The sequence below is a fragment of the Pseudopipra pipra genome, chromosome 5, assembly GCF_036250125.1.
Source record: "Pseudopipra pipra isolate bDixPip1 chromosome 5, bDixPip1.hap1, whole genome shotgun sequence".
NCBI lineage: Eukaryota > Metazoa > Chordata > Aves > Passeriformes > Pipridae > Pseudopipra > Pseudopipra pipra.
Window position 1 is genome coordinate 23,994,651 of NC_087553.1, and position 24,433 is coordinate 24,019,083.

General features: G+C 54.0%; 4 protein-coding genes across 4 annotated transcripts; 3 read left to right on the forward strand and 1 right to left on the reverse strand.

The window, feature by feature from the left end:
* The first annotated feature begins 4,586 nt into the window (after positions 1-4,586).
* LOC135414358 (histone H5) lies at positions 4,587-5,541 on the forward strand. The gene has a single exon (XM_064655057.1). It carries the CDS (start codon positions 4,773-4,775, stop codon positions 5,349-5,351), a length of 579 nt encoding a protein of 192 aa, XP_064511127.1. The 5' UTR covers positions 4,587-4,772; the 3' UTR covers positions 5,352-5,541.
* Positions 5,542-7,761: 2,220 nt separating this feature from the next.
* GCAT (glycine C-acetyltransferase) lies at positions 7,762-13,291 on the forward strand. Its single transcript, XM_064655050.1, has 9 exons — positions 7,762-7,991; positions 8,078-8,208; positions 8,784-8,885; positions 9,406-9,552; positions 9,857-10,011; positions 11,314-11,396; positions 11,775-11,946; positions 12,379-12,500; positions 12,931-13,291. Exons 1-9 carry the CDS (start codon positions 7,778-7,780, stop codon positions 13,080-13,082), a joined length of 1,278 nt encoding a protein of 425 aa, XP_064511120.1. The 5' UTR covers positions 7,762-7,777; the 3' UTR covers positions 13,083-13,291.
* A 2,574-nt stretch (positions 13,292-15,865) lies between these two features.
* LOC135414356 (noggin-like) lies at positions 15,866-17,328 on the reverse strand. Its single transcript, XM_064655054.1, has one exon. It carries the CDS (start codon positions 17,038-17,040, stop codon positions 16,006-16,008), a length of 1,035 nt encoding a protein of 344 aa, XP_064511124.1. The 5' UTR covers positions 17,041-17,328; the 3' UTR covers positions 15,866-16,005.
* Positions 17,329-17,480: 152 nt separating this feature from the next.
* On the forward strand, positions 17,481-22,440 carry GALR3 (galanin receptor 3). The gene is made up of 3 exons (XM_064655051.1): positions 17,481-18,070; positions 19,266-19,637; positions 20,207-22,440. Exons 2-3 carry the CDS (start codon positions 19,288-19,290, stop codon positions 21,075-21,077), a joined length of 1,221 nt encoding a protein of 406 aa, XP_064511121.1. The 5' UTR covers positions 17,481-18,070; positions 19,266-19,287; the 3' UTR covers positions 21,078-22,440.
* The last annotated feature ends 1,993 nt before the right edge of the window (positions 22,441-24,433 follow it).

Consider the following 24,433-nt stretch of genomic DNA (forward strand, 5'->3'; position numbering starts at 1 on the left):
GCTTGCTATAGACAGTTCTTGGCCTCCTGCCCTTGGCCTAGAAACTCTCCTGTCCCTGTGCTGCTCAAGATCCAGGCTTTTTCCTCTGCCTCACAGCAGGACATAGCTGTTGCCATTGAGTTTGGGATGGGACAAGTATTTGGCACACAGAAGGCTGGGATGGGAAGGAAGGCGAGAGGTGATAGAGCAGGTCAGGGCAGCTGCTTCCAGGCTGCAGGGCTTGGTCTTGCCATGGGGATTGGTAGGAAACAAATAAGGAGAGAAAAAAATGGGGTTCAGAGCACAGTATGGCAGGTTGGGGGATGCCTGGGAGGTTTTTAGAAAAAAACAACCACCAAAACAACAGTCTGCATGGTTGTACCTACATCTGGGAGACAAAACCCCCAAAAGTGGGACATGGGGCAAGCAAGGAATGAACTGCAAACTGCTGTTTTGCACAACGCTCACCCACCCCTTCCCTGAAAGTTTGGTATCTTGTGTTTGGGTTGGTTTGTTGGGGCGGTGTGTTGTTTTCTTCTGCCTTTCGGACCAGGGCTGCTTAACCCCGATAAATGTGTCGTGTAAGCACAGGCGAAATGTGTGGGCGCGTGACATGTGGTAGAGTTGTCCCTCCTTGAGGCTCTGCGGCTGCAGATCAGCCACCAGCAGGGCACAAGCATCCCGTCATCCCAGGGTGATGGGGGACTCCGCCTCCAAAACTGGCGCAGCGTTAATCAGGCTGCCCCTGTCTCGCCTGCGTCGGGGCGATATGGTCACCCTGTCGTCTGTGTGTCGTTATCTCCTGAGTGCAGGGGAGCCGGGTGGGGGAAGAGTGGCAGGGAGAGGAGGTGACCAAAATGCCCGTGGATGATAGGCATGATGGCCGGCAGAGCCCCAAAAGCATCCCAAAGCAATGACTGTACCCCATTCGCTTGCCCCCAGCTGGATTGTGGCTGTGAGAAACGTCCCAGCCTCAAGCACAGGGAAAACCTAAAGCTGTGCAGCACTGTGGTTGCATGAGAGCCAGCATCCCAGTTCCCACAAGGAGCTTGCCCTTAAAAACCAACTCATAAATCTTTTAAAACAGTGGTAATAAGTCCAGCAGCCAGAGACAATGCCCCTTTGCTGTTTATTTGCATCTTTCAAGCCAGCTCTGCCAGTAGCACTGGCCAGGCTGAGCGGCTTCATGCTGGGCTGACCACACTGCATTGTATGTCAGGGGCTCAGGGCTGAAGCTCTGATGAACATGGCTGGAACATCAGCCAATTTCCCAGTTTTGCTATTAAAAAAGGACAGAAGCACTTGGATCTCACTGCTGCCAAGACCAAGTCCCACTGCTGGTGATTTTGAGTCTCTTTGAAAATGGAAATTGGGTAAAATGAGACGTTGTCATTGGCAATAATCTCCAGAAGTGCCTTGGTGCGCTTGGACGCCTCTGAATAGCTGTCCTGCCCCTACAAGGCAGAGGCTGTTACCCAGCAGATCTGTAGCACATCCAGTGTGGACAGTTTGACCATTTAAGACAAAATTTGCAGCTGGAATTGTGTAAATCCCCATGGGGTCTGGCTGAACACAGTGCAGGGAGGGAGGAGAAGGTAAATAGGATTACAGAGAGGATTCTTCTGTCAGGCTCTGTCCTCTGGAGTTCGTCGGAGAAGTGGTATTTCCCAATCTCTGCTGACTGATGCCAGAAATGGGAGGCACAGGAGGCTTGGAGTGGTTGGGTAGCTTTTACTGAGGAGAAAAGTGACTGCAGGGGGTAACCCACCCTGTCCTGGGCATGGTGGCAGGTTCCTGTGGCCAAAAACACAGGCATGAGCCCAAGCTGGCATGAGTGGCCCATGGTGTGAGTGGCCCATAGGAATAACTTTTCCTTCTGGATGAGCCCTCCTGTGCTACCTGCAGTGGGGTGCCTGCAGTGCTGGACCCCACTTCCCAGAAGCAACAGGACTTGCATTGCTCTGCAGCATCTGCATTCCACCTCCAGCCTTGACATCCTACCAGGGGCTGGAAAATCCTCTCAGTCTTGAGCAGTTCATGTTAAGGATGCATAGGTAAAACAGTGCAAGGTTCAAGGGGTGTTTTCCAGCATCAAGTGGGATGTTTACAGGTTACCTTGTACAAGGCCAACAGCAGCCTGATGAGCTGTGACCACCTGTCTACCTTCCCTCCAGCAAGTCTCTCAGGGGCACAGGATCTTCCCTCTATTTTGACTGCCTAAAAGTTAGAGAGCTAGTCCAGATGAAAGGGCCAGAACCACCATGTATGGGGGAGAGGGTGTTTGTTTGCCAGCAGCGGCACCCGCCGGAGGAGGCTGAGCAGCCCAGATCAGCTGCAGGAACTGCCCAGGTGAACAGCTGAGATTAGACCCCTAAGATGTCCAAAGTTAGGTAAAGCATCTGCCCCCTCCCTCTCTGCCTCCTTTCCTCCCCTCCCTCCCGCCTTTGCCCCCACATCACTGCACTATATAGATAATGACTGCCTGGGTTTTAAGGCTGGAGGTTATGCGGTCAGACCATGGCACTGTGCCAGCCTCAGGGGCCAATTCCTAAACCCCCCCTAAACATTCTCCTCTATCCCCAGAGCTTGGAGTATGGGTGAGCTGCTTCTGACAGTTAAAAACTTGGATGCAAATAAAAGCAGATGGTGCCTTATCTGCATGTGCCTGGGTTGCCTACGTGCAGGCAGCCAGTGCTGGCAGTTTATTCCCAGATAGGAAAAATGAGACGTCCTTTGGCCAGGCAAAGTGTTGTACAGAGGCCACCAGAGCCCCCTGCCCATGCTCTCCATATGGGATGAAAAGCCATGTATTCACTAGGTCTTAAAACAAAAGCAAACCCCAGGGGAGGTGAGAGGGTGGTTATTTCTCTCTGCCATTAGGAGCAATTTGCTCCTAAAAAAGTCCAATGCTGAGAACCTTTCCCACTCCCCAAATGAAATGGGGCATGTGAAGCTGCACCAGGGAGGGAGGCACAAGGAGATGCCCTCGGTCGCCCTTCCGTCTGTGGGAAAGCATCAGAGGCCCGAGTATCTCCTCCTGGGCTAGGCCCTCACACAGTACTTGTGTTCTCCAGGAAGAGAGTATCAAAGGCTTCTATTCTATTTCTATTTCTATCTCTGTGTAGTGGTAGGACAAGGAGGAACGGCTCTAAACTGAATGAGGGCAGGTTTAGATTAGATGTTAGGAAGAAAATCTTTGCTGTGAGTGTTGTGAAGCACTGGAACATGTTGTCCACAGAAGTTGTGGACGCCCTATCCCTGGAAGTGTTCAAGACCAGGTTGGAGAGGGCTCTGAGCAACCTATCTAGTGGAAGTTGTCTCTGTAGGAGAGCTGGGACTAGATGATCTTTAAGGTCCAATCCAACTCAAACCATCCTATGATTCTATGAGTCTATTTCTAATTTCTATCATCTCTACTTCTGCTATTTCTATTTGTTCTATTACTTCAATTTCTATTATTTTGGTATTTATATTTTGTATTTATGTATCTATATTGATTTTTATGTGTACTTCTGTGTGTCCCTGGCTGGTGGTTTTCATGGCCCTGGGCACCCAGGGCACATAGAAGTTACCAAGAGGTGCTTGCTGTGTACATTAATGCTATGCTGGGGCGTTGCGGGATTTGGAGGCACAGGGGTTCACCTCTGAGCATCTCATGGTGTGTCAGTGGGCACCAGGTGGCTGCACCCGCATGTTTTTAAGAAATAAGGGGAAAACATCATCTAAATCCTACTGGCAAGATGATGATAGTGGCTACACTTAATCTCCCAGGAACAGCCGACTGCTCATCCAGTGGGGAAAAGATGGCTGATTGCCACTGTTACATGTCCCTGCTCTGTCCCCTCACAAAGAGTTGTGTGTGTCCCCTAAAAATAAGGGGCCAGGCTGTTATTTGTGACCCCTCACCATACACATGCTAGGGTTGAGCTGGTGTCCCCAAAGCACCTGGTGGAAAGCAAAGGGGGAGAGGAGGAGGCAGAGGTATTTGGCCATGGAATACTGCTGCTGAGATGATTTTGCACCCAGCGCTCTCCCTTTTCTCCTTGCTGAGACCCTCAGTGTCTCCTCTTATGTCCTTCCTTGTCCCCTTGATGTCTTGCCTGATGTTCTTCCTTGTGCCCTGGTATTTTTCCTGGGTGTCTCCTCGTGTCCCTGCTAAGTGTCCTCCCCCCACCCCTTGTGTCCTCCTTAAGTGTCCCCCCGTCTGTCTTGATGTTGCCCTGAGTATCCCTGCCATGCCTGTCCCTGTCTTCCCAGTGTCCATAAGTACTCCCCACTGTCTCACCATGTCCCATTCAGTGTCCTTCCTCGTGCCTACTCAATATCCTTCCAAATGCACCTTGTCCCAGAGTGCCCCACTCAGTGTCCCTTCCAAGTGCTTGTCCTTCATTATCCCGCACTGACTTCACCAGCGTCCCTCCCTGTCCCAGTGTTTCCCCCCACTACTCCTCTCGATCCCACACTGTCCCCCGCACTGTCCCTGCCTGTCCCTCCTGGCGGGTCGGGTCTGGGCGTGGCAGGGGACACGCGGGGACACCGGCGGCGGGTGGCGCGCGCGGGGAAGTCCTCCCCGCGGTCCGCACCGCGGCTTTAAAGGGAGCCCGCGGCGGGCGCGGCCGCAGAGGCACCGGCGGGGGCACGGGAGGCAGCGCGGCACCGGCTGTGCTGCGGCTTCACTCACCCACCGCTCCCTTCCCAGCCTCTCCCCGCCCAGGGGCGGGGGTCCCCAGCCAGGCGGACCACGCTTCCTGCTGCGAGGGCATAGCGGGGCATCGCAGAACGAAGCCCTCGCCATGAGCGACAGCCCGATCCCAGCCCCGGCTCCGGCCGCCAAGCCCAAGCGGGCCCGGTCAGCGCGGCGTCCAGCAGCCCACCCCACGTACACGGACATGATCACGGCAGCCATCCGGGCCGACAAGAGCCGTGGCGGCTCATCCCGACAGTCCATCCAGAAGTACGTGAAGAGCCACTACAAGGTGGGCCAGAACGCCGACGTCCAGATCAGGCTCGCCATTAAGCGCCTGCTCACCACCGGAGTCCTCAAGCAGGCCAAAGGGGTCGGTGCCTCCGGCTCTTTCCGCCTGGCCAAGGCCAGCAAGGTGAAGAAGTCCCCGGCCAAGAAGAGGAAGAAGGCCGCCAGGAGATCCACTTCACCCCGGAAAAGAGCTAGGTCCAGGAAAGCCAAGTCACCAGCAAAGAAGCCCAAATCTGCCACCAGGAAAGCCAGGAAGAAGTCGAGGTCCAGCCCGAAGAAAGCCAAGAAGCCAAAGACTGTTAAGGCCAAGTCGCTGAAGGTGTCCAAACCCAAGAAGGCAAAGCGGTCGAAACCCAGAGCCAAGTCCAGCGCCCGGAAGTCACCCAAGAAGAAGTGAAGAAGTCTAGAGGCGTTTCGGTACTCTCCCTGTTGGTTCTGTAAATAGCTGTTGCCTTTATTTTTACCCCTTTCTATTGCATTTTATAAAGAATTGATCTATTGCTGAATGGAAATCACTAAAATAAGGCAGTTAATGAATGAAAAAAAGGAACATCTTTAGTATGGAGAGTTCCCATTTTTAAGAGTTACTGGTCTGTTTTTCATTTTGATGTCTCAGAAATTTCTTGTGTGTATGTCTTGGGTTTTTTTTAGTGCTGGGCTGCTTGTTGTGTGTTGGGAGCGATGGTGATTCCGTATGTCTGTTGGGGCCATACAGGATTTCAGTTCCTGATCCTGCCCCAATTCCTGGGGGTTCATGTGTCTGCTGGGGCCAGGCAGAGACTCTGCCGACATTGGTGGGGAAGTGGGAACAACTGGCTGCAAAATCCTCAGCCTTCCCTGGAGGAGGAAAAGTGGCTCCCTCCTCTGCCCTGGGTATGTTGGGCTGCTGAGTGTGAGGTCTAGGTGGTGCTGGAGATAACCAGCAGCCAGCTGGGCAATGGGGCTGCCTGTCTGCCTGTGGAGCTGCCTCAGCACAGCTGGGTGGTGGCAGGGATTCTTGGGGCAGGGACAGGATGGAGGAGGTGGAACAGGGCCAAAGTCTGTCCACCTTGGCTCTCAAGGAGTTGGAGGTGCCCATCAAGTGGGAAGCGGGATCACCCTGGGTAGAAAGGACAAACATGGCCATAAGTGGCTTGGCTCCCTAGAGAGGAACATCCTGAGCACAGCAGTGGCCAGCTCTGCAGGAAGGCTCGGGTGGGCAGCCAGGACAGAGTGAGGCAGGTCTGCTGAGCTTGGCCCTGCTGTCACCTGGGGCTCTGGCTTTGTGCCCAGTGGGGGCTGGCAGGACTCCAGGGCCTGCCTGGCCCCTGCCAGAGCCCCTCCCTGGGCAGGGCGGGGTGATCCTGACAGCTAGGGCTGGCAGGGAGCCAGTGGGCTGGCCCCACTGCTCAGCAGAGTCTGAGCTTCAGGCAGAAGTTGTCTAATCCTTCTTGGCTAGAGACATCTAACCTCTTTGGACATCAAGATCCCCAACCACCTGGGCCAGGAGCTCTGAAATCCCAAAAAGTCTCAGTGCCCAGTCCCCTTGGGCTTGCTTGCCTAAATCTCGTGAGCCCAGCATCTTCACCCTCCCCAGTGGATCCCAAATCCTTTGGCCTCTTGTTCCTAAATCACTTGGGCAGACAGTGCCTGACTCTTTCAGCCATGGAGGATTCCAAATTGTGTACTTCAGGGTACTGAAATCCTTGGCCTGGAGGCAACTAATCCCTTAGGGCTCTTGTTCGTAAGACCCTTGGACCAAAAGCTCCCGACCACCTAAGCTGAAGACCCTGAATGCCTTTCAAGAGCCTGGTGCCTAATTGCCCTGGAATGAGTGGCCTAAACCACTCTGGCCATAGTATTCCCCAGTCAGCTGTAGTGGAGGATGGAGATACTTTGTCCAGCTGGAACAGGTTGCCCAGAGAAGCTGTGGAAGCTCCATCCCTGGAAGTATTCCAGCCAGTTGGATGGGGCTCTGAGCAACCTGGTCTAATGGAAGATGTCCCTGCCCACAGCTGGAGGTGTTGGAACTAGATGGTCTCTAAGGACCCTTCCAACCCAAACCATTCTATCATTCTATGACTCCTTGTGTTTAAAGCCCCTGGACCTGTGGCTCACAAACCCCTTTGGCCAGAGGCACTCAAATTTCTTGGGCTTGGGTATCTAATTTTTACCTGGTAAATCCTAAACCTCTCAGTCCAACAGACCCTCAGCTGGATGCACCCCATCCTACAGACCCTTGGTTCATTATCCACAGTGGTGGGCACCCATAACCCACTTAGGATCAAAGTCCCTTGTTCTGAGGACCTCAAATCCCTTAGATGAGGGCACCTAGTGCCCCTGGGCTTGTTGATCCTTAAGGTCCACGATTCCCTGTTGTTCCAAAATCCCAAAAACCCTCAGGCCCTAGTCCACGACCCCCTTACAATTCTTAAATCCCATGGGTGCCTTTTCTCTAGGATTCTTTAGACTCCGGGCATCCCAAATCGCCTGGCTTTGGGCTGCCTAAACCCCTTGGGACAGAGCCTCTCCTCCAAAGAAGATGCCGAACGCCTCCCAGGGAAGGTATCCGAGTGCCTTCCAGCCGGCGGAGCCGCAACAGCCCCACCCCGCCCGGCTCGGCTCGCCCGGCTCGGCTCGCCCGGCTCGGCTCGGCTCCGCTCGGCTCGGCTCGGCTCGCTCGGCTCGGCTCGGCTCGGCTCGGCTCGGCTCGGCTCCTCCCCTCCCCGCCCGCCGGGGGGCGGTGCCCCGGCGGCCAATGGTCATTGGTCTGTAATTAACCCGTGGTTAATTACCGCCGCCTGGCCGCCGTAGCCCCGCCCCGGGGCGGCCCGGAGCGGCGGGATGTGGCGCTCGGCAGCGGCGGTGCGGGCGCTGCGGGGCGGGGGGGTCGGCGGGGCCGGCGCCCCCCGGGCCGCGTCCGGAGCGGCGGCGGCTCGGCTCCGGCAGCGGCTGGAGAACGAGCTGGAGGACATCCGAGGCGCCGGCACCTGGAAGAGCGAGCGGGTCATCGCCTCCCGACAGGGTCCCCACCTCCGCTTGGCGGGCGGCGGAGGCGGTGCGTGCGGGGCGGGCGGCGGCGAGGGGGGCTCTCGGCCTCCTCTTCCCACGGTGCGATGTCCCCGCTTCTCTGTGTTCCCGCAGGGATCATCAACTTCTGTGCCAATAATTACCTGGGTCTCTCCAGCCACCCCGAGGTGATCCGTGCCGCCGTGGAGGCCCTCGAGAAGTTCGGCGCTGGGCTCAGTTCGGTCCGCTTTATCTGCGGTACCCAGGTACCGGGCATCCGGGCAGCATCCCCTGCACCGCGGTAGTCTTTCGCAGGGTGTCCACGCAGACTCCCCTCTCGACACTCGCATGCGTGCACAGCCGTAAGGTACACGTGGCTCGGTGAAAAAAAGAGCCTGCTAGGTCCCCACTAGCCAAAGATCTGGAAATACGCCAGTTTAAACCATTACAACACCTGAGAGCAAAGAAACAAAACACCACTCTGAATTCAGAAAATTAACGTCTTTTTCCCTCTCTTGTGGGTCAAAATTACAGTCAACCTGATTTGAAGTGGCTCTATCAGACCCACCCCAGTTTATCCCTGCTGGAGCCCTTTCAGAGCGCTGGCTGGTTAAGCACAAAGAAAACTCAGAGCTGCTCCCCTGTGCTTGGGGAACTCCCTGCTGAGGTTTTGGCATAATAATCATATTATAGGGAACACAACTAACTTCTCCCATGCACACACACTTTTTCTGAATAAAACCTGGCTGTTTCCTCCCCTTGCAAGTCAGCATTTAACCTCAGTGGGCAAGCAAGAACTTGTGCTGCTCCACCTCTGACTTTCACTCTCTCTTCCCTTTAGAGCATTCACAAGGACCTGGAGGAGAAAATCGCACGCTTCCACCAGAGGGAAGATGCCATTCTCTATGCCAGCTGCTTTGATGCCAACGCTGGTATCTTTGAGGTTTGTAGGGCTTACTGTGTGTTGTGCATGGAGGAAGGAGGTGACAGCGATGTGCCTGCTGTGTCTTCCAGAGGCTCTGATGTGAGCTGTGTGCGCCAGAAAAGATGGCAGTGACTGGTGGTGAAGAGCCCCGACTTAGGGTCCTTGGACTGGGGAAGCCATGCAGAGGCATTTAATCAGCCTTCACCTCCCCTGTCCCCAGCCAGCTCCAGCTTTTGGGGAGGGCTCTTGTTTCCTCAGAGATCTGTACTTCCCCTTAAAGTGTAGGTGAGGGAACGGGTGATCCTCCAGGCTTGCTAGGCGGGAGGTTTTGAGCTCAGAAGCCACAGGCAAGAGCCTGGCCTAAAGAAATCAGGGGATAAGGTGGCTGGGAAGGAAAGTGGAAAATTTAGCAGTGCCAGGAGAGACATGGCAGCTGCAATCAATTGCAACCTTGTCCTCTGTACCGAGAGGGGCTGAAACATCTTGGTGAGGTGCCACAACAGAGCTAAGGATGATCCTTTTTGTTTGGTGTGGCCAGGCCCTGCTGACCCCAGAGGATGCAGTGTTGTCGGATGAACTGAACCACGCCTCCATCATCGACGGGATCCGCCTGTGCAAGGCCAACAAGTACCGCTACAAGCACATGGACATGCAGGACCTGGAGGCCAAGCTGCAGGAAGCGCAGGTATGGAGGTCTGCTCCCACCCGGACACGAGGGCGCTCACTTAGCTGTGCTACCTGTGCAGTAACCAGCCCTGAATGGTGAGCTCTGCCTTTTCCCATGCAATAGGCATTGTTTATGCCGACAGGCACAGACAGACATGGATAGACAAGGTGGCAAAGCAGCTGGTTGCAATGCAAATCCCCCCCATTTCAGTTAGATATATCGACTCCCTACAGGAGTTAAGAGTATGTCCCGGTCTCCTTTGCCAGCCCTTCTCCTCAGGGTGAGATCCTCATCCCCGGGGATGCCTCTTTCCCTCTGACAGAAATATCGTCTGCGGCTGGTGGCAACTGACGGTGCCTTCTCCATGGATGGTGACATTGCACCCCTGAGGGAGATCTGCCAGCTGGCCCAGAAGTATGATGCCCTGGTCTTCATTGATGAATGCCATGCCACAGGCTTCCTGGGACCCAATGGTCGGTAAGTGACTGTTTCTACTCTCTTTCCCCCCCTACCCTGACTGATCCTGAAGCAAGGCCAAAGGTGCTGATGACCAACATATTTTGTGTGGGGACTCCCAGAGTCACCATTTCTTGGAGGCTTTGCACCTCACCTTTGGGTTTGAAGGGAGATACTTTAGCAATGACCCATCCCAAAGTAACAGCTGCTTCTCAGTGTGTAAGGGATGGTGTGACCATCTCATCTGCCTCTCCTGGCAAGCAGTTGGACTTCCTGATTCCCAAATCCTTCTCCTGTCAGATACTAATTTCAAATTCTTAGGTTTGTGGAGCTAGGTTGCACAGATTGATTAGTTTCCTCAGGGCAGCTTTTGCCTCCATCGCCTGGAGCTCCTCCAGATGCCAAGCAGGGCACATGATGCAGGTGTTTGCTAAGAAGAGATGCTTCATGTGTTGTTTTGAGAACTAAGCAAGGACACTTGCCTTGTTTTCTTACCAAGGCCATAGCAGGTGTTTCATCCTCCCTCAAAATAGTGGTGCAAAAGGCATCTTTTAAGAGAAGGGATACCACTCCTGATGGCACTTCATCAATAACAAGAGGTGGCAGAACTCAAATATATTTCAGACCCTGTAGTTGTACTGAACTTTCTCAAATATAAGTCATCATAAGGATCTATGACAAGACTACAAGACAAATAGATCTATTTGTCTTGTAGTCTTCCTTCCTTGGGGCATGGTAGTCATCCCATGAGTTGAGGTAGATCTCGTCACTCTGTCCCAGTGGTCTCTGTGGTCCCACCAGCTGCAAAAACATCTGTCTGACTGCACTGAGGTGTGTAAATGCACAATGGCTTGAGGAGGAGGGAACAGTTACTGAATGCTTCATGAGTTGTGCTAGTCTGGGTGTGAACGTGGTGGTGTTGTCGACAGCACTGTTTCAAGACAGCTCACAGCTGGATGGCCATGCCTCATCTTGCCTTTTTGGGTTGGAGAACATGAAGCTGCAGAGCACGTTTACTACATCTGGTTGGTTCCACTAGTGAAACCTACAACAGCTGATGCTTTGTTTGGACTATTAAACTTCTGTGTTGGAAGTTTGAGCACTCTCCCATCTGTAAGGGATGAAGAACCCATGCTCTCATCTCACAAGATCCCAGCGTAGCCTTTCTGCAGGAGAGGAAGGTCAACACTTGTGTGGTACTATCACAAAGGGCTGTTCTTCCTTTTCCTGAAGGGGGGACACCAGAGACCTGGCTAGTGACACTTTGTTTCCCTTGAGGCATCAAGCAACTTCCCTGGAAATGTGACATTTCTTTTTCTACAGGGGTACTGATGAGCTCCTGGGAGTGATGGACAAAGTCACCATCATCAATTCCACCCTGGGAAAAGCTCTTGGAGGAGCTGCAGGTGAATGCTTTTTTCTGTTCAAGATCCTGCATGCCCTTAAGAGCTTCCACAGCATTTGCTTATGTTTTCTTCCTCTACCTAATGATACAGCAACAAATGCGTGTTGTCTTCTTCTGCTGGTGGCATGAGGCTTCTTTTGTTACGCTGCTGCAGGGTCAGGGGAGATCCTGGCATGTGCTCCTTCCACTGTCATCCTCCTCATGCATTTGCTTTTGGTGTCAAAGTGGAAACTTTTGGTCAAAAGCATCAGCTGTGATTTTTAGGCCTGGTTTGTACTGAAATTCCTGTTCTAGGAGCCAGTTTGGCTTTATTGAGAAGTCGCACTCTCAACAGGTCACCCTGGGGTGCCTTGTCCAATTCTCTCTCCTTCATCTGCAGGTGGGTACACAACCGGTCCCAAACCCCTCATCGATTTGCTCCGCCAGCGGTCCCGCCCGTACCTCTTCTCCAACAGCCTACCCCCCGCTGTGGTGGGCTGTGCATCCAAGGCCCTGGACCTGCTCATGGAGAGCAATGCCATTGCACAGTCCATGGCTGCCAAAACCCAACGGTGAGAGGGCCATATTGGGGTGGGAGCAGGGACAGCTTCATTAGGAATGAGTTGTCTATGTGTATTTATTCACCCCCACCCCCCTTGTGATAGCTGTAAAGGTAGCTTGCAAGTCAGAGCTCTGGGGTGCTCAGGGGAAGCTCCAGGATGTGCCTGTGTGTGTCAGACAGATGTGCAGGCAGGTATGTCATATCTGGATGCCCTGTGTGCTGGGTCACATCTGCCCCTCAAGGATCTGCAGTCCCATTTTGGTGAGCAGGACATGGCAGGAGGTCACTCCAGGAAGAGACATCTTTTCCCTGCCCAGAGGATGCACAGTGGAGCAAAACTCACCCAGCCCCAGTGGCCAGGGCTCCCAGGGGAAAGAAAGGCAGCAGTCCCCAAGGACAGGGGTGATGAGGTTTTTACTAATCCTCTTGTTCTCCTCACCAGGTTCAGAAGCAAGATGACGGCAGCTGGCTTCACTATCTCGGGGAAAGACCACCCCATCTGTCCGGTCATGCTGGGGGATGCTCGGCTGGCTTCAGTCATGGCTGAGGACATGCTGAACAGAGGTGAACTGGGGGGAGAGCTCTGTGTGCAGACACATTCCCTGAGGGAAGGGACAGTTGTTGGTGGTGCTACCACCAGCCCTCCTCCAGAGGATGTTTCTGGATGAAATCTCAAATTTAAGTCATCATAAGGAACTCTTCCACTCTCCAGCTGCAAACATCCTCCTGGTCTCCCCCAGATGTTTCTTCTTTCTCTACTGGGGAGGGGGTTTAGATTGATGCTCTTGTCCTGCCATGCTGGACTCCATCCCCCATCACTGGCTGTAACCCTCATTTCCATGCTTGGGAGAAGATGGCACTTGAAAACCCTGAAGGCTGGAAGTGGTTATTGAGTGGAGAGGGAGGATCCAAAAGCCGTTCTATCACCCAGTACCCATCAACCTGCCTCTCTCCCTCCCAGCCAGTTCTGACTCTCCCTGTGTTTCCTTCCCAGGCATTTATGTCATTGGCTTCAGCTACCCTGTGGTCCCCAAGGGAAAGGCCCGCATTCGGGTCCAGATCTCAGCTGTGCACAGTGACGAGGACATCGACCGCTGTGTGGACGCCTTCACCGAGGTGGGACGGAAACACGGAGCGCTGCGTTGAGGGGCCAGCAAACACCTCCTACGGCACCATCCCTGTCCACAACCAAGTGCCTCTGCTGGGGGGAACAGGGCTTGAGCAGCGCACTGCCAAAAACAGGACTGATCCTCAAGGCACGGCAGCCTGCGGGAGGCCGTGGCTGTTGCAGTGTGCTGGCAGTAGCGCTGGCAACCAGCTCTTGTGTCATTAAAGGTGTCCTGCAGTGCAGTGGATATTTGTCTGCCTCTTGTTTTCTCATTCAGGAGCTGCACCCCATCCCCTTCCTCTTGTGCTGTGACCACACACTGCTGTGTCTTCCCTGAAGCCTCAGTCCAGATGCTGAAGCACTGCAGTTCCTGTTCTCTCCTGCTGATGGAAATACAGCGTTGCTGGTGTGCTTTGAGGTTGCCTGCTTCTTCTATGCTCTCTTCTGGGTCCAGCAGCATCACTGGCAGATCTGCCTGTTGCAATTCCCCACCAGCGCAGGGGTGTTTCCCAAGCCCTTTGCAATCTGTGCCACCAGCAGCTGGTTAGGGAAAGAGGACATGGGCCAGCCAAAACTCCAGTATTGCTTTCTCTCCTTCTTGCTCTCGGGTGTTAGATGTGAGGCTTGCTTAGTCCCCAGGACCAGCTATAAGACTTTGCCAGTTGCTGTGGTGCTCCCAAAACTACCCTGGGAAAGGCATCTTACCCCAGAGGGGCCATCGGGCAGTGGGCAGAGGCCAGCAGCATGGCAAGAGGGTCTGTGTCAGCCAGAGGCAGAGCAGGGGACAGAAACCTGTAATTTTCCTCCATCAGCCAGGAATCTCTAGATTTGTTCCTCCAAGCTGTGTTGGCGTAGCATTTGAGCATTAAAGCAGGAACAAGTGGGTCTTGGGCATCACAGGATTGCTTCGTTTGCATCAGTTTTGCTCTAGAAGTCACATGTGTCCTGCCACCTGCCCACGTGCTGAATGAGTACTTGCAGCTGGAGACAGATTCCAGCTGGAATGGAGTGTGCTGTGCCTAGGTGCTGGAGCACTGAGTCACATCAGCAAAGACCTGCTCTGAAATTGCTACATGCCCTTGGGCAGTCAGGGAGTGAGCTACAGGGCAATAGCATGTCTGACCTGAACCAGAGCAACTGCAGAAGAATACCGGAGTTAATCCGGGGTCGCAAAGGGCAGGGGAGAAACGTGTTTCTGATAGGGCTGCAACCAGACCTTGTTAGAACAGCTGGTAGCATAACTGCTGATTTTGTTTAATTTGCCTGCTGATAAACTATGATATGGAGTTCCCCTTCTGTGGCACCAGACACACTCACAGTGCTGCAAACCCTTTTCAACAGGCAGTATTTTGACATGGAGAATGTAATGGGGAAAGGGCAGGGGGATGTGCTCAGGCCCTCTTGTAACATGGAAGAGATGAAGCTTCAGCCAGATGGGATCTGGTACAGGGGGTTGAAACCCTCAACTGAATCACTGTTGTTTTAAGCCCAATGCATGTGCACACACCCCTCCCCTTCGCTCCCCCCTACCTGCACACCTCCATTGTACACCTGTACCATGCTCCCTAGCACCTCTCTCCTGCTGGTCCCCAGCCCTGGTCTCCCCCTCTCCCCTGGCCTTCTGCAGGCAGTCTTGCTGTTGTCTCTGTCTCTGCTCTGTCCATGGCAGCTAACCCAAACAGTTTAACCCTGCTCCAGCTTTGAAGTCCTCCTGAAGGGGAGAACAGCCATACAGATGTCTTGCTGCTCAGCTGCAAGCCAGAGCAGCAGCAGCCCCCCTCCTGTGACACACACAATTGTTCTTGTGTGCACATGGGGGCTCCCCCCTCACCAGGTGCACCAACCTCCCTCTCCCCTCCCTATCTCTCAGGCCCCTCGGCAGCCAACTCCCTGCACTGTTCTGCCTCTCTGCCTGCTTCAAGGCCAAGCTCTGCTGCAGACTGTGGAGCTGTCTGGGGAGCAGACCAGGGAGTGCTGGAGCCCTGGGAAAGAAGGAGGGTCAGATGATGGCACGCTGGAAATGAATAATGCAGCGCCCATCAACTGCAAGGCATCATGTTATTATTGCAATCCCAGGCAAAGCCTCCAGCTCTTTATTTCTTAAAGGCCTCCCAGCCTAGATGTGATTTACAGCTCCATGCAGCTTTTAGCCCAGAAAGCAGAGGACTTTTTGCTGGGTGGAATGAAGAGGCAGACACTGCTTTTCAAGGATGCAGTTCCCAGCTTAGGCTCCCTGACCCACCTCAGACCTTACATGCTACTCTGATAGTCCTGAGTCTGGAACTGTCACTCACATCATGGGATAGGTGGGGGGTTCATGTATCTTACCCAGTAGAGGACTGTCCTATCCCATCCCATTTCCATATACACCCAGCCCTATAGATGCTTTCAGCCCTGGGTCCCTGTCCACCCCCTACTTCTATCCTTGTTAGGCTGCCTCGTTGCAGTCCCAAAACTGCCCCTCTACCTGCTGATGCCCTACAGTCTCTCTAACCACCACTGATTCCACCCTGAGCTGTGACCCACCTCCCTCTACCCCTTCCCTGCTGACATTTCCCTGCCCTCTCTCCCTGCCTGCTCCCCTACCCAGGCAGGCAGGGATGCCCCAGCTTGGACTGAGTCATCTGGGGCTGATGCAAACAGGGTCTGAGCCTGCTGTTCTGTTCCACGATTTTCCCATTCCGCATCCTTTGCTGGAGATAAATGCTGCACAAGGGCCTCCACTGGTGCTAATGCCTCCCTGCGGAGGGCAAGGGGCAAAGCAGCTGCATCCCACCCAAGGGTTTTGGCAAGAAAGAACAATGACAGCAGCCGTCTGCGCTTCCTTTCTGGAGGTTTATTTCTCTGTTTGGGGATTCCCCCCAGATCCAAGGGTGAATCCAGGCAGACTCTTGCCTTTTCAGGCCTTTTGGCTACAAGAACAGGTACCATGGGGTCCCTCCATAGCCCACTGCAGCCCCCTCAGCGGCAGGAACACTTGCAGGCAGTCACAACAGGGTAGGGGATCTGCCGCCAGGTGCAGTTTGGTGGGCCTGGGTGCTGGGGGACCCAGCAGTGCCAGGCCAGCAGCTTGATGCGAGTGAGCTGTGTGGGGCGGCAGATCATGCCAGGGGGCCAGGAGCAGCCGGGGAGTCTGGTGTCACAAGCAGTGTGGCGCACCCAGCGGGGCCAGAAGACGGGTCCCAGGTCAACCCAGGTGGAGGTGAGGCGGCAGGCAGCCAGTTCCACCAGCCACTGCCGCAGGTGGCGGGCCAGGGCCCCAGGTAGCTCAGGGGGCAACCCCGGGCCAGGGAGCAGCAGGTTGGGCAGCTCCAGTCCCTCCACCTCTCGCCACAGCTTGCGGCGGTAGCGCCCGGCACCCTCTGCCAGGTCCCTGCTCATGGACTCCAGGTTCTCCTCGAGGATGCTGCTGTTGCGACCCCGGGGCTCCTTGGTTGCCATCCAGAAGGGGTCGAAGGCCGAGCCTAGGAGCCGGCGCAGCCGCCCAGGGCGCAGGTGCCGGGGCTTGGGGGAGTAGTGGTAATCCTCAGGGGACAGCGAGAGGCTGTAGGGCCGCACTGGGGCTGAGGGGTGGCCGCGCAGCAGGTGGGCAGTGGGGTCAGCGGTGCTGGACAGTGTCAGTGGCAGATCCTGAGGTTCCTCCAGAGGCAGTGGTGGGCTTGGAATGCCCAGTGGTGGGAGCAGGCAGAGGAGGAGGAGGAGGAGGCAGCAGCGGTGTGGTCCCTCCATGGTGAGCAGTGCTGTGGCAGGGTACAGGCTTGTGCTCCGCCGCATCCCCCGGGTTATCACCACGTCCCAAGACACGGCCTTCCCCTTTTCCCTGGTTACAGCAGCTGATAGTGAGCTGGCGGGGACACCATGCTCCCTTCTGCCACAGGGGCATGTGGGATCGAGAAGCTGTATGATCCCTTCTGTCAGGCCACAGGGTTCCACTGACCCCAGAGGGCTATCAGGGCTTCTGTGGAGGGGAAGGGGCCAGCACCTCCTTCTCCACATCCTGCTCCATCACTGGAAGAGGCATCCAGGACCTTCCCAGCGAAGGGAAGCTGGTGGCCTTTGAGTCTTGCTGGGAAAGGATCACCTAGCTGCACTCAGTCTTAGCATACCTGGAAGTCCTCAGGGTATAGGTCCTGTCACCAGGGTGGACATGGCAGCAGGGCAGGAGGGCTGTGTGGGTCACTGTCATCTCTTGGCACATCAGCCAGCACCCATGCTGTCCCAGGCAACTGTGATAGAGCTGAACCTCTGGAGATAGCCTCCCTTGATGGCTTGTCCTACCTCCTCACCCTGCAGTGCCCTGGCAGCACTGGTGGTGTGCAGATCTGGGCTGGATGGAAACCAAAACCTGCATTCTCCTCCTTCCCCAGGTCAGACGTTGCGTGAGAGGCTCGATCTGCTCAGAGCCATGCTATTAACAATAATTAATAACAGCTAGTAATAGCAATTAATTGCTTATGCTCCAGAGGGTTTAGGGCCCTATCCCAAGGACAGGGCAGGGACCAGGCTCACTGTGGCGGAATATTCTTGTTCTCTGGAGGTGTTGGATAAGACATCCTGAACATTCAGCATTGAGGGGTGGCCACCAGGGTCCACGGGACCCTTCCCCCCTCCATTCTCTCTCTCCCTCCAGAGAATAGTGGGCTTTTTCTCTGCCACCCCTTCCTCACTGGAACAAGGAGCAGCTGAGCCTGCAGGAAAGCTGGGCAGAGAGGAGTTAAATCCAAACCCAACCTCAGAGAAAGGGGAAAAAAAAATCAACAGAGATCTATGGTTCAGCAGCAAGAGCAGAGGGAGGGAAAAAGGGGGAGACAGAGAGAAAGGAGAGGAGTTCCAGAAGGAGAGAGAGCAGAGCTGATGGCAGGCAGGGGGAGGCAGCGGAGCACCAGGCAGGAGTGACTGGAGTGACCAAGCTGCCTGGACAAACTCTTTGGTAGTCTGCATCCTCCTTGTCACCATCACCTGGGCTGGACCAGAGGTCTCCCCCTCCCCAAGCGAGTGGCAAAGCTCCAGGCCCTTCCTTGAAAAGGTGAGTGCCGGCTTCCCAAGCTGAGAGGTGGCCTCAGGCTCCCTGAGAAGAGACACCCTGGTGACCATGCATGCCCAGAGGGAGGCCGGGCTCCTCTGCTTCATTGAGGAGATCTCATGGGGCCAGATGGATAGTTATCAGTAGGACAGAGGGGACAGAAGAGCCAGAGATGCAGAGAAAGTCTTTTGTTGTGATACACATAGGAGCTGGGAAAACAAAGTGGCGTGAGCTGAGGCGTGGGGGAGCATGGAGTGAAGGAGCTTGCATGACCCAAAACCGAGTTAATTGCATGTCAACAGTAGCTAGATAATGGTGTCTTTCCCTCTCAGTTATTGCTCGGAGAAGGACAATTTGTTCTAGTGATAGCAAACAAGGGGAAGGCTCGTTTGGAGATAGGCTGTTGGCACTCCCTGCCTGAGCACGGCGTTACTCAGGGCTGGAGGAAGTTTTGCAGCAGATCACAATACCTTGAGCTGTGGTAATAACACGCTTCTTCACAGTGTTTGTCGTTGTATTTCAGGCAGCTCCTCACCAAGCTGCCACCATCCAGCCCATTACCACCTCTCAGTATCATGAAAAGGTGCCCTTAATTGCCTCTTCTCTGCAGAGCATAGCTACTGCACCGGGAGCAAGGAGCAGCCAGTTCCAGAGTGGAGGTGGCCCCAGCTTAGGGAGTTCCCTTGTGATAAGAGTATGTTGGGGTGCTGCTGCTGTGGGGTGTGATCCAGGCATCAGGTCCCTGCTGACGGAGGTGGCACAGCCCTGGGCTGAGTGTGCCAGGACCACTCGCAGACCATGGGAGCCCCCTTCCCCTTGGCCTCGTGGACAAGCCTGGTTGAATACCAGCCAGGGTTTAGACTTGCCAAAGCAAGCAATCCCAAGAGGTTTAGCAGCTTTGGGATTGTAGGAGGAATATAGAGGAGGCCAAATGGTAGGGCAGTGGGGATCCTTCAGGGGGCTGGGAGCACAGGAGATGCCGTGGTGGGAATGTGAATTTGGGCAGGAGAAAGGGGCTTCAGCTTTGCTCAAGCCAGGTGTGAGCTGACTGATCCCAACAACATTCTTGCCAGCAACATCATGAGGATCTTAGTGTCATCATTTAACCAGCTGGTTGAGATTGGCATCTCTGGAGAAATATGGGTGTCAAAGGCTAGAATCAGGCACCTTAGAGCTTTCTTTCTTTCTTCCCATGCAGGTCCCCACGATCAGGTGGGGAGATGCCAGAGGGATGGAACATCTCTTCTGACAGCCTGGAGCTTCAAGCAGCAGGGATTATTGTGCCCATCATCTTCTCCCTCATCTTCCTTGTGGGTACTGTGGGGAATGGGCTGGTGCTGGCTGTGCTGCTGCAGAATGGCCAAGTCAAGTACACCACCACCAACCTCTTCATCCTTAACCTGGCCGTGGCAGACTTGTGCTTCATCATCTGCTGTGTCCCTTTCCAGGCCACCATTTACACCTTGGATGGGTGGCTCTTTGGGGCCTTTGCCTGCAAGGCTGTGCATTTCCTGATCTACCTCACCATGTATGCCAGCAGCTTTACCCTGGCTGCCGTCTCCATTGACAGGTAAGTCCCCCCTTCCCTTTGAAACTCTCAGCTCAGAGACAATGTGTTTGCCACTCCTGAGCTAAGAGCTGGGAGAAAGGCTGCCCTGTTGAATGTCCTGTAAAAAGCAGGTTGGGTCTCCCCAGGGGCAGAGCCAGCAAAGCCAACTCTCCATGCCCTCGCCTTCCACGAAGCCAAGTTCTCAGCTTGATTACTGACCCTCACTTGGGAAGGAGGAGTGTCTACCATGCATAACCAAGAATAGCAAAAGCCCCGGGACAGCAACACACCTCGGGGGAAACAGTAGAGTCTTGCTCCTATCTTTCTCTTCCCTGGTTCAGGAGACACACTGCTTGCCCTTCCTGAGCTGGTACAGCAGAGTGGATGACGGAGATCTCAGCCTCACTGTTGGAATGACCCTGATATAGCTGTGAATTCACTGTAACCCTCACTCCCAAGAGGTGGCAGAGGGGAGGGATGGGTGGCTGCATGGGTAGGGGTGCATAGATGGCATCCCCACAGGGCAGGAGAAATACCTCATCTCACCCATCTTGTGTTTGGTCTCTCCATCTCTTTCCCCTCCTTGCCAGGTACTTGGCCATTCGCTATCCACTGAAGTCCCGTGACCTCCGCACCTCCCAAAACGCAGGAGTGGCCATTGCAGCAATCTGGTCACTGTCGCTGCTCTTCGCAGGGCCTTACCTCAGTTACTACCAGATAATCCACTACCATGGTATGCCCATCTGTGTCCCCATCTGGGAGGACCAGCGCCGAAAGGTTCTGGACATCCTCACGTTTGTCTTTGGATACCTCCTGCCCGTGACCGTGGTGAGCCTGGCGTACATTAGGACCGTCAAGTTCCTGTGGACCTCCGTAGACCCCATAGAAAGAATCTCAGAGTCCCGGAAGGCCAAGCGTAAGGTCACCAAGATGATTGTGGCTGTAGCCATCCTGTTCTGCCTCTGCTGGCTGCCCCACCACCTGGTCATCCTCTGCTTCTGGTTTGGCCACTTCCCCTTCAACCGAGCCACTTACATTTGCCGCCTGGCTTCCCACTGCCTGTCGTACACCAACTCCTGCCTCAACCCCATTGTCTATGCCCTCATCTCCAAGCATTTCCGCAAGCGTTTCAAGCAGGTCTTCACCTGCCTCTTCTTCCAGAACAAGACCAGGAAGAAGAAGAAGAGAGTTGGAAGGAAATTCCATATGGTCAGTGTGGACAGAGGTTTCATCAACAGCACCAGAGGTAACACTGAGGTGACCCAGGTCCCAGAAGACACCAGCAAGAGGGACCATGAAGGTGCCAGTCATGCCAGAGCATGGACTCAGCAGCTTCAAGATGCCATGGTCTCCGTTAAAAAGGGGATACTGGAGGAGGAACATTTGGCAACAGCTTGCCATTCCCTAGACATGACCACTTTAAGAGGAACTCAGGAGTTTCTGACTGTTCACCACAGATGAACTAAGTGAAGAAACACATTTTCCAGACCGTGAGTAGCCACTCTATTCCCAAACAGGCCAAATAATGTGAGGCAGAGGGGAATGGATGCCGTAGAGCCACCAAAAGATCCTGTGGCAATGGTAAACCCATTGCCCCACTCACCTTCACTCGCTGGCCCACAGCATTCACCTAGGAATGTCACAATCCACCTAACCAGATGCAGAATAGAAGGACATGTCAATATGATGTCAAGTGACCTCAGTAGCATTCCTGTAACACATTTTAAGGACTCCATTTCCCAACTTCCTAACTTGCTAATTTTGTGCAACAACTTGAAACTCTGAGAGGGAGGAAACCAAAATGAAAATATCCTGGTAGGAAATCCAGGCTGTTAAGGTCACATCAGAGCATGGGTGGGAAGGGTGGAGTTCACAGGGACCTGAGTCTGAATAGAGTAGCTGGAAGCCTCTCTTCCTGAGAGCCCCAAGTGGAGAAACACTGTCCCCTGCCCACATGCCCTTCTTTTCCTATGTGCCAGGGGCAGCCTTCATCCACCTCTGCCCCCTTCCCTCGTCTCTGCATCCAGATCAAAGGATCTTTGCCAGTACTGAACTGGTGCACAAGGAAGTCAGCTGTCTGTGCCAACAGCTCGATGACAATCTGCACAGCATTGTTCTACCTGATCCACCCCTCTGCTTACTTTCTGTTTGCCTTTCTCAAATTTCTGAGGGATTGCTGCCTCCTCTTTGATCTTTGCTTGCTACTTGGAATTTCATCCCTTCCTTCTGGGGCTGAAGGTCCTCTTGCTCTCAGAGCAGTGATGTTATTCAGCGATATTAGCCCCACACGCACTGTTTATTCACTTGGCCAGACATTCTTTTCTATGTGATGATGACAATGGTGAGTGAATTGATGGCTGTCACCAAAGCAAAAGAAAGTAGCCAAGCTGCAAAATGAGCTGTAGAGCCAAGTAACATTCATGGTGAGGCAAGGAGAAAGAAACAGGCCCATCACCCCCATGTGCACTTAGCTCAATCCTTAGTGCTCCTTTCTACATGGTGGAGAAGGCTTCCAGGAGAGCATGTGGCCAACACCACTGAGGGGGTTGGGATATCTTCCAAGACTGGCCACTGTTGTGGGATAGCTGTGGGACCCATGTCCACCTGGGAGAAAAACTTTCCCCTGCTCTGTCCCTGCTGCCCCGAGCAGCTGCGGAGAAACCTTTAGCTGTGGCAGCAGCTCAATGACACCCTGTAGCAGGGCCAAGAATCCTCCCAGCCTGACAGTGGGAAGTGCTGCGGGGATGGCAGGGCGGGACAAGAAATCAGAAGTTGCTGGAATTTCTCCCCTGCTTGACCTTAATAAACCTGGTAATTGCCTTCTCCTGCCTTGTTTGCTGTGTGTTGGATACAATCTCTGCCGTGCACAGGGCTCTGCAGTTTGGGTTGGAGGTGGTGTAGGCTGCATGAGCCATCTGACCACAGACTCACTAGCATGGCAGCAATTGGTTTATTTGCCTTTGCAGACACTGCAGAAGTGCCCAGAAGCAGCAAAGCTGAGGGTTTTAATATGACTCCAGCACTGCCAGTGTTTAAGAGAGTCATAGAAGGAGACAGAAGTAGAGAGAGGGAAAGGGAGGGATGGTGAGAGTACCTGGTGTGGGGGGGGGGCAATATAAATGAGAAATGTGTGGGGCTGGGTGAGAGCCATCTCCAGGGACAGAAAGTGGTGGTGAGAAGGCAGTGCAAAGTGAGGGGCTACAAGCAGATGGCAAAAGGGTGGACAAGAGGGCATGAGGGAGGTGGGAAGCAATGTGTTGGCAGAGCACTCATGTTTTGGCAGGAGACTTTTCCGCACACTAGCAGCATCCTGCTGCTCCAGAGCTGGGGTGAGCATCACTTGGCTGTGTTGGGACTCCAGCCCCACAACATCTTTCTCCAGCATTTTTCTGCATCATCAGGCTGCCAGAGAAGCCCATGAAAACAATGTCCAAGCAAGGCCTTTGATCAGTCTAGCACATGTGGGAGGGAGGGAGCCGGTGGGATTTGCATTGCTGCAATGCTGTGGTTTGCTGCAGTGCCTGGCTGACCTCACATAGCTCCCATTTTGTCACGTGGCCATGACATGAGTCATGAGAGGGGAGGGGAGGACCAAGCAGGATACTCAGCTTTCCCAGTGTGCCAAGTCCATGTGCTGCAGGTGACCGCAGCCACCCAAGGCCACCCTCCGTTGGATGAGACAGTTTTGCTCTGGGAACACAAGGTGTGTGATGCCACCTGACTTGCAAGTGTGAGCAAGACAGATCCTGTTTGCCAGCACAGACAGAGCCTCTGAGCCTCAGTCCTGTGGCCTGGGAGCTTTTGGTCATACTGTAGAAGAAAAACAGGAAGAAGCCCTAGAAAGGGTCTAGAGAGGCAAGAAAGGAATATCCATTAGCATCACAGTTTCTGACCACATGACAAGGGTTTTCAGGATCATCAGACCCACACCTTATCCCCACTGAGATGGTCTTATGTTGGCAGTGAGAGATGAGCTCGCTCATTCAAACCCACTGAGTTCAAGTTCCCCAGAGCTCCTCATCCACCTCCTCCACAATCCTGTAGCCATGTCTGAGACCTGCCATCACCACTCACAACATTCACAATAAACTTAATCATTGCAACAACCCTCCTTTTCCTTAATTACATATGGAATTTAATTAGTGCTGTATGGATCCTGAGTATTTAACTCTTAACATGAGGCAGATCTGCACCCATAATTTCTTAATAGCAGGTTGAAAGAGGGAAAGCTTGGCAAAAAGTGTTTGTGGAAAGCAGTGACATTGTGGGGCACACAGACTTCCACACTGAAGATGGGAAACAATTACAGATTGTCATGGTACCAGTAGGTTTCAGAATGAACACCTTTGCCCTGAACAAGGCAGGTCATTCTCTCTCCACAGCAGTTCACTCTCCTACACCCCACTGCCCACAGTTATCATGTTCATGGAGATATCCCTCCCAGCAAAGGCCTATGGGCTGACTTTCCAGGTGGAGACGCAAGGACTGGGTGCTACAGCAGACTCTGTAGCCTGGAAATCTGGAAGGACCACACTCCTCTCTTTCTAGCTAATTGAAACAGCGAGGGAACTCATGCTGAGGAGTCCCAGCTGGCAGAGAGGAGAGAGATCATCATTGGGAGCCAATTGCCAGCACGAGGCTGCATCAAATGCTAAGTTGTGGGACGCTATGCAGTTGCCATTGGTGGTGTCCTGAGCCCTGCATGGCCTGCAGAATCTGCTGGTGTCTTCACTTGTCCCCATGCATGGTGCTGGAGGTTGTGTAAAAAGTAAAGGTGTTTTGGTCCCAGCAGTGCCCTCCAATGCTGTCAGTGCTGT

Bases quoted from the DNA above. Each gene is read 5' to 3' on its own strand.
- LOC135414356 (XM_064655054.1), bottom strand. From the start codon at position 17,040: ATGTGGAGAAGGAGGTGCTGGCCCCTTCCCCTCCACAGAAGCCCTGAT.
- GCAT (XM_064655050.1), top strand. From the start codon at position 7,778: ATGTGGCGCTCGGCAGCGGCGGTGCGGGCGCTGCGGGGCGGGGGGGTC. The intron at 8,209-8,783 runs GTACCGGGCATC...TCTTCCCTTTAG, and splicing joins GCTTTATCTGCGGTACCCAG to AGCATTCACAAGGACCTGGA. The intron at 8,886-9,405 runs GTTTGTAGGGCT...TGGTGTGGCCAG, and splicing joins CCAACGCTGGTATCTTTGAG to GCCCTGCTGACCCCAGAGGA.
- LOC135414358 (XM_064655057.1), top strand. From the start codon at position 4,773: ATGAGCGACAGCCCGATCCCAGCCCCGGCTCCGGCCGCCAAGCCCAAG.
- GALR3 (XM_064655051.1), top strand. From the start codon at position 19,288: ATGCCAGAGGGATGGAACATCTCTTCTGACAGCCTGGAGCTTCAAGCA. The intron at 19,638-20,206 runs GTAAGTCCCCCC...CCTCCTTGCCAG, and splicing joins GCTGCCGTCTCCATTGACAG to GTACTTGGCCATTCGCTATC.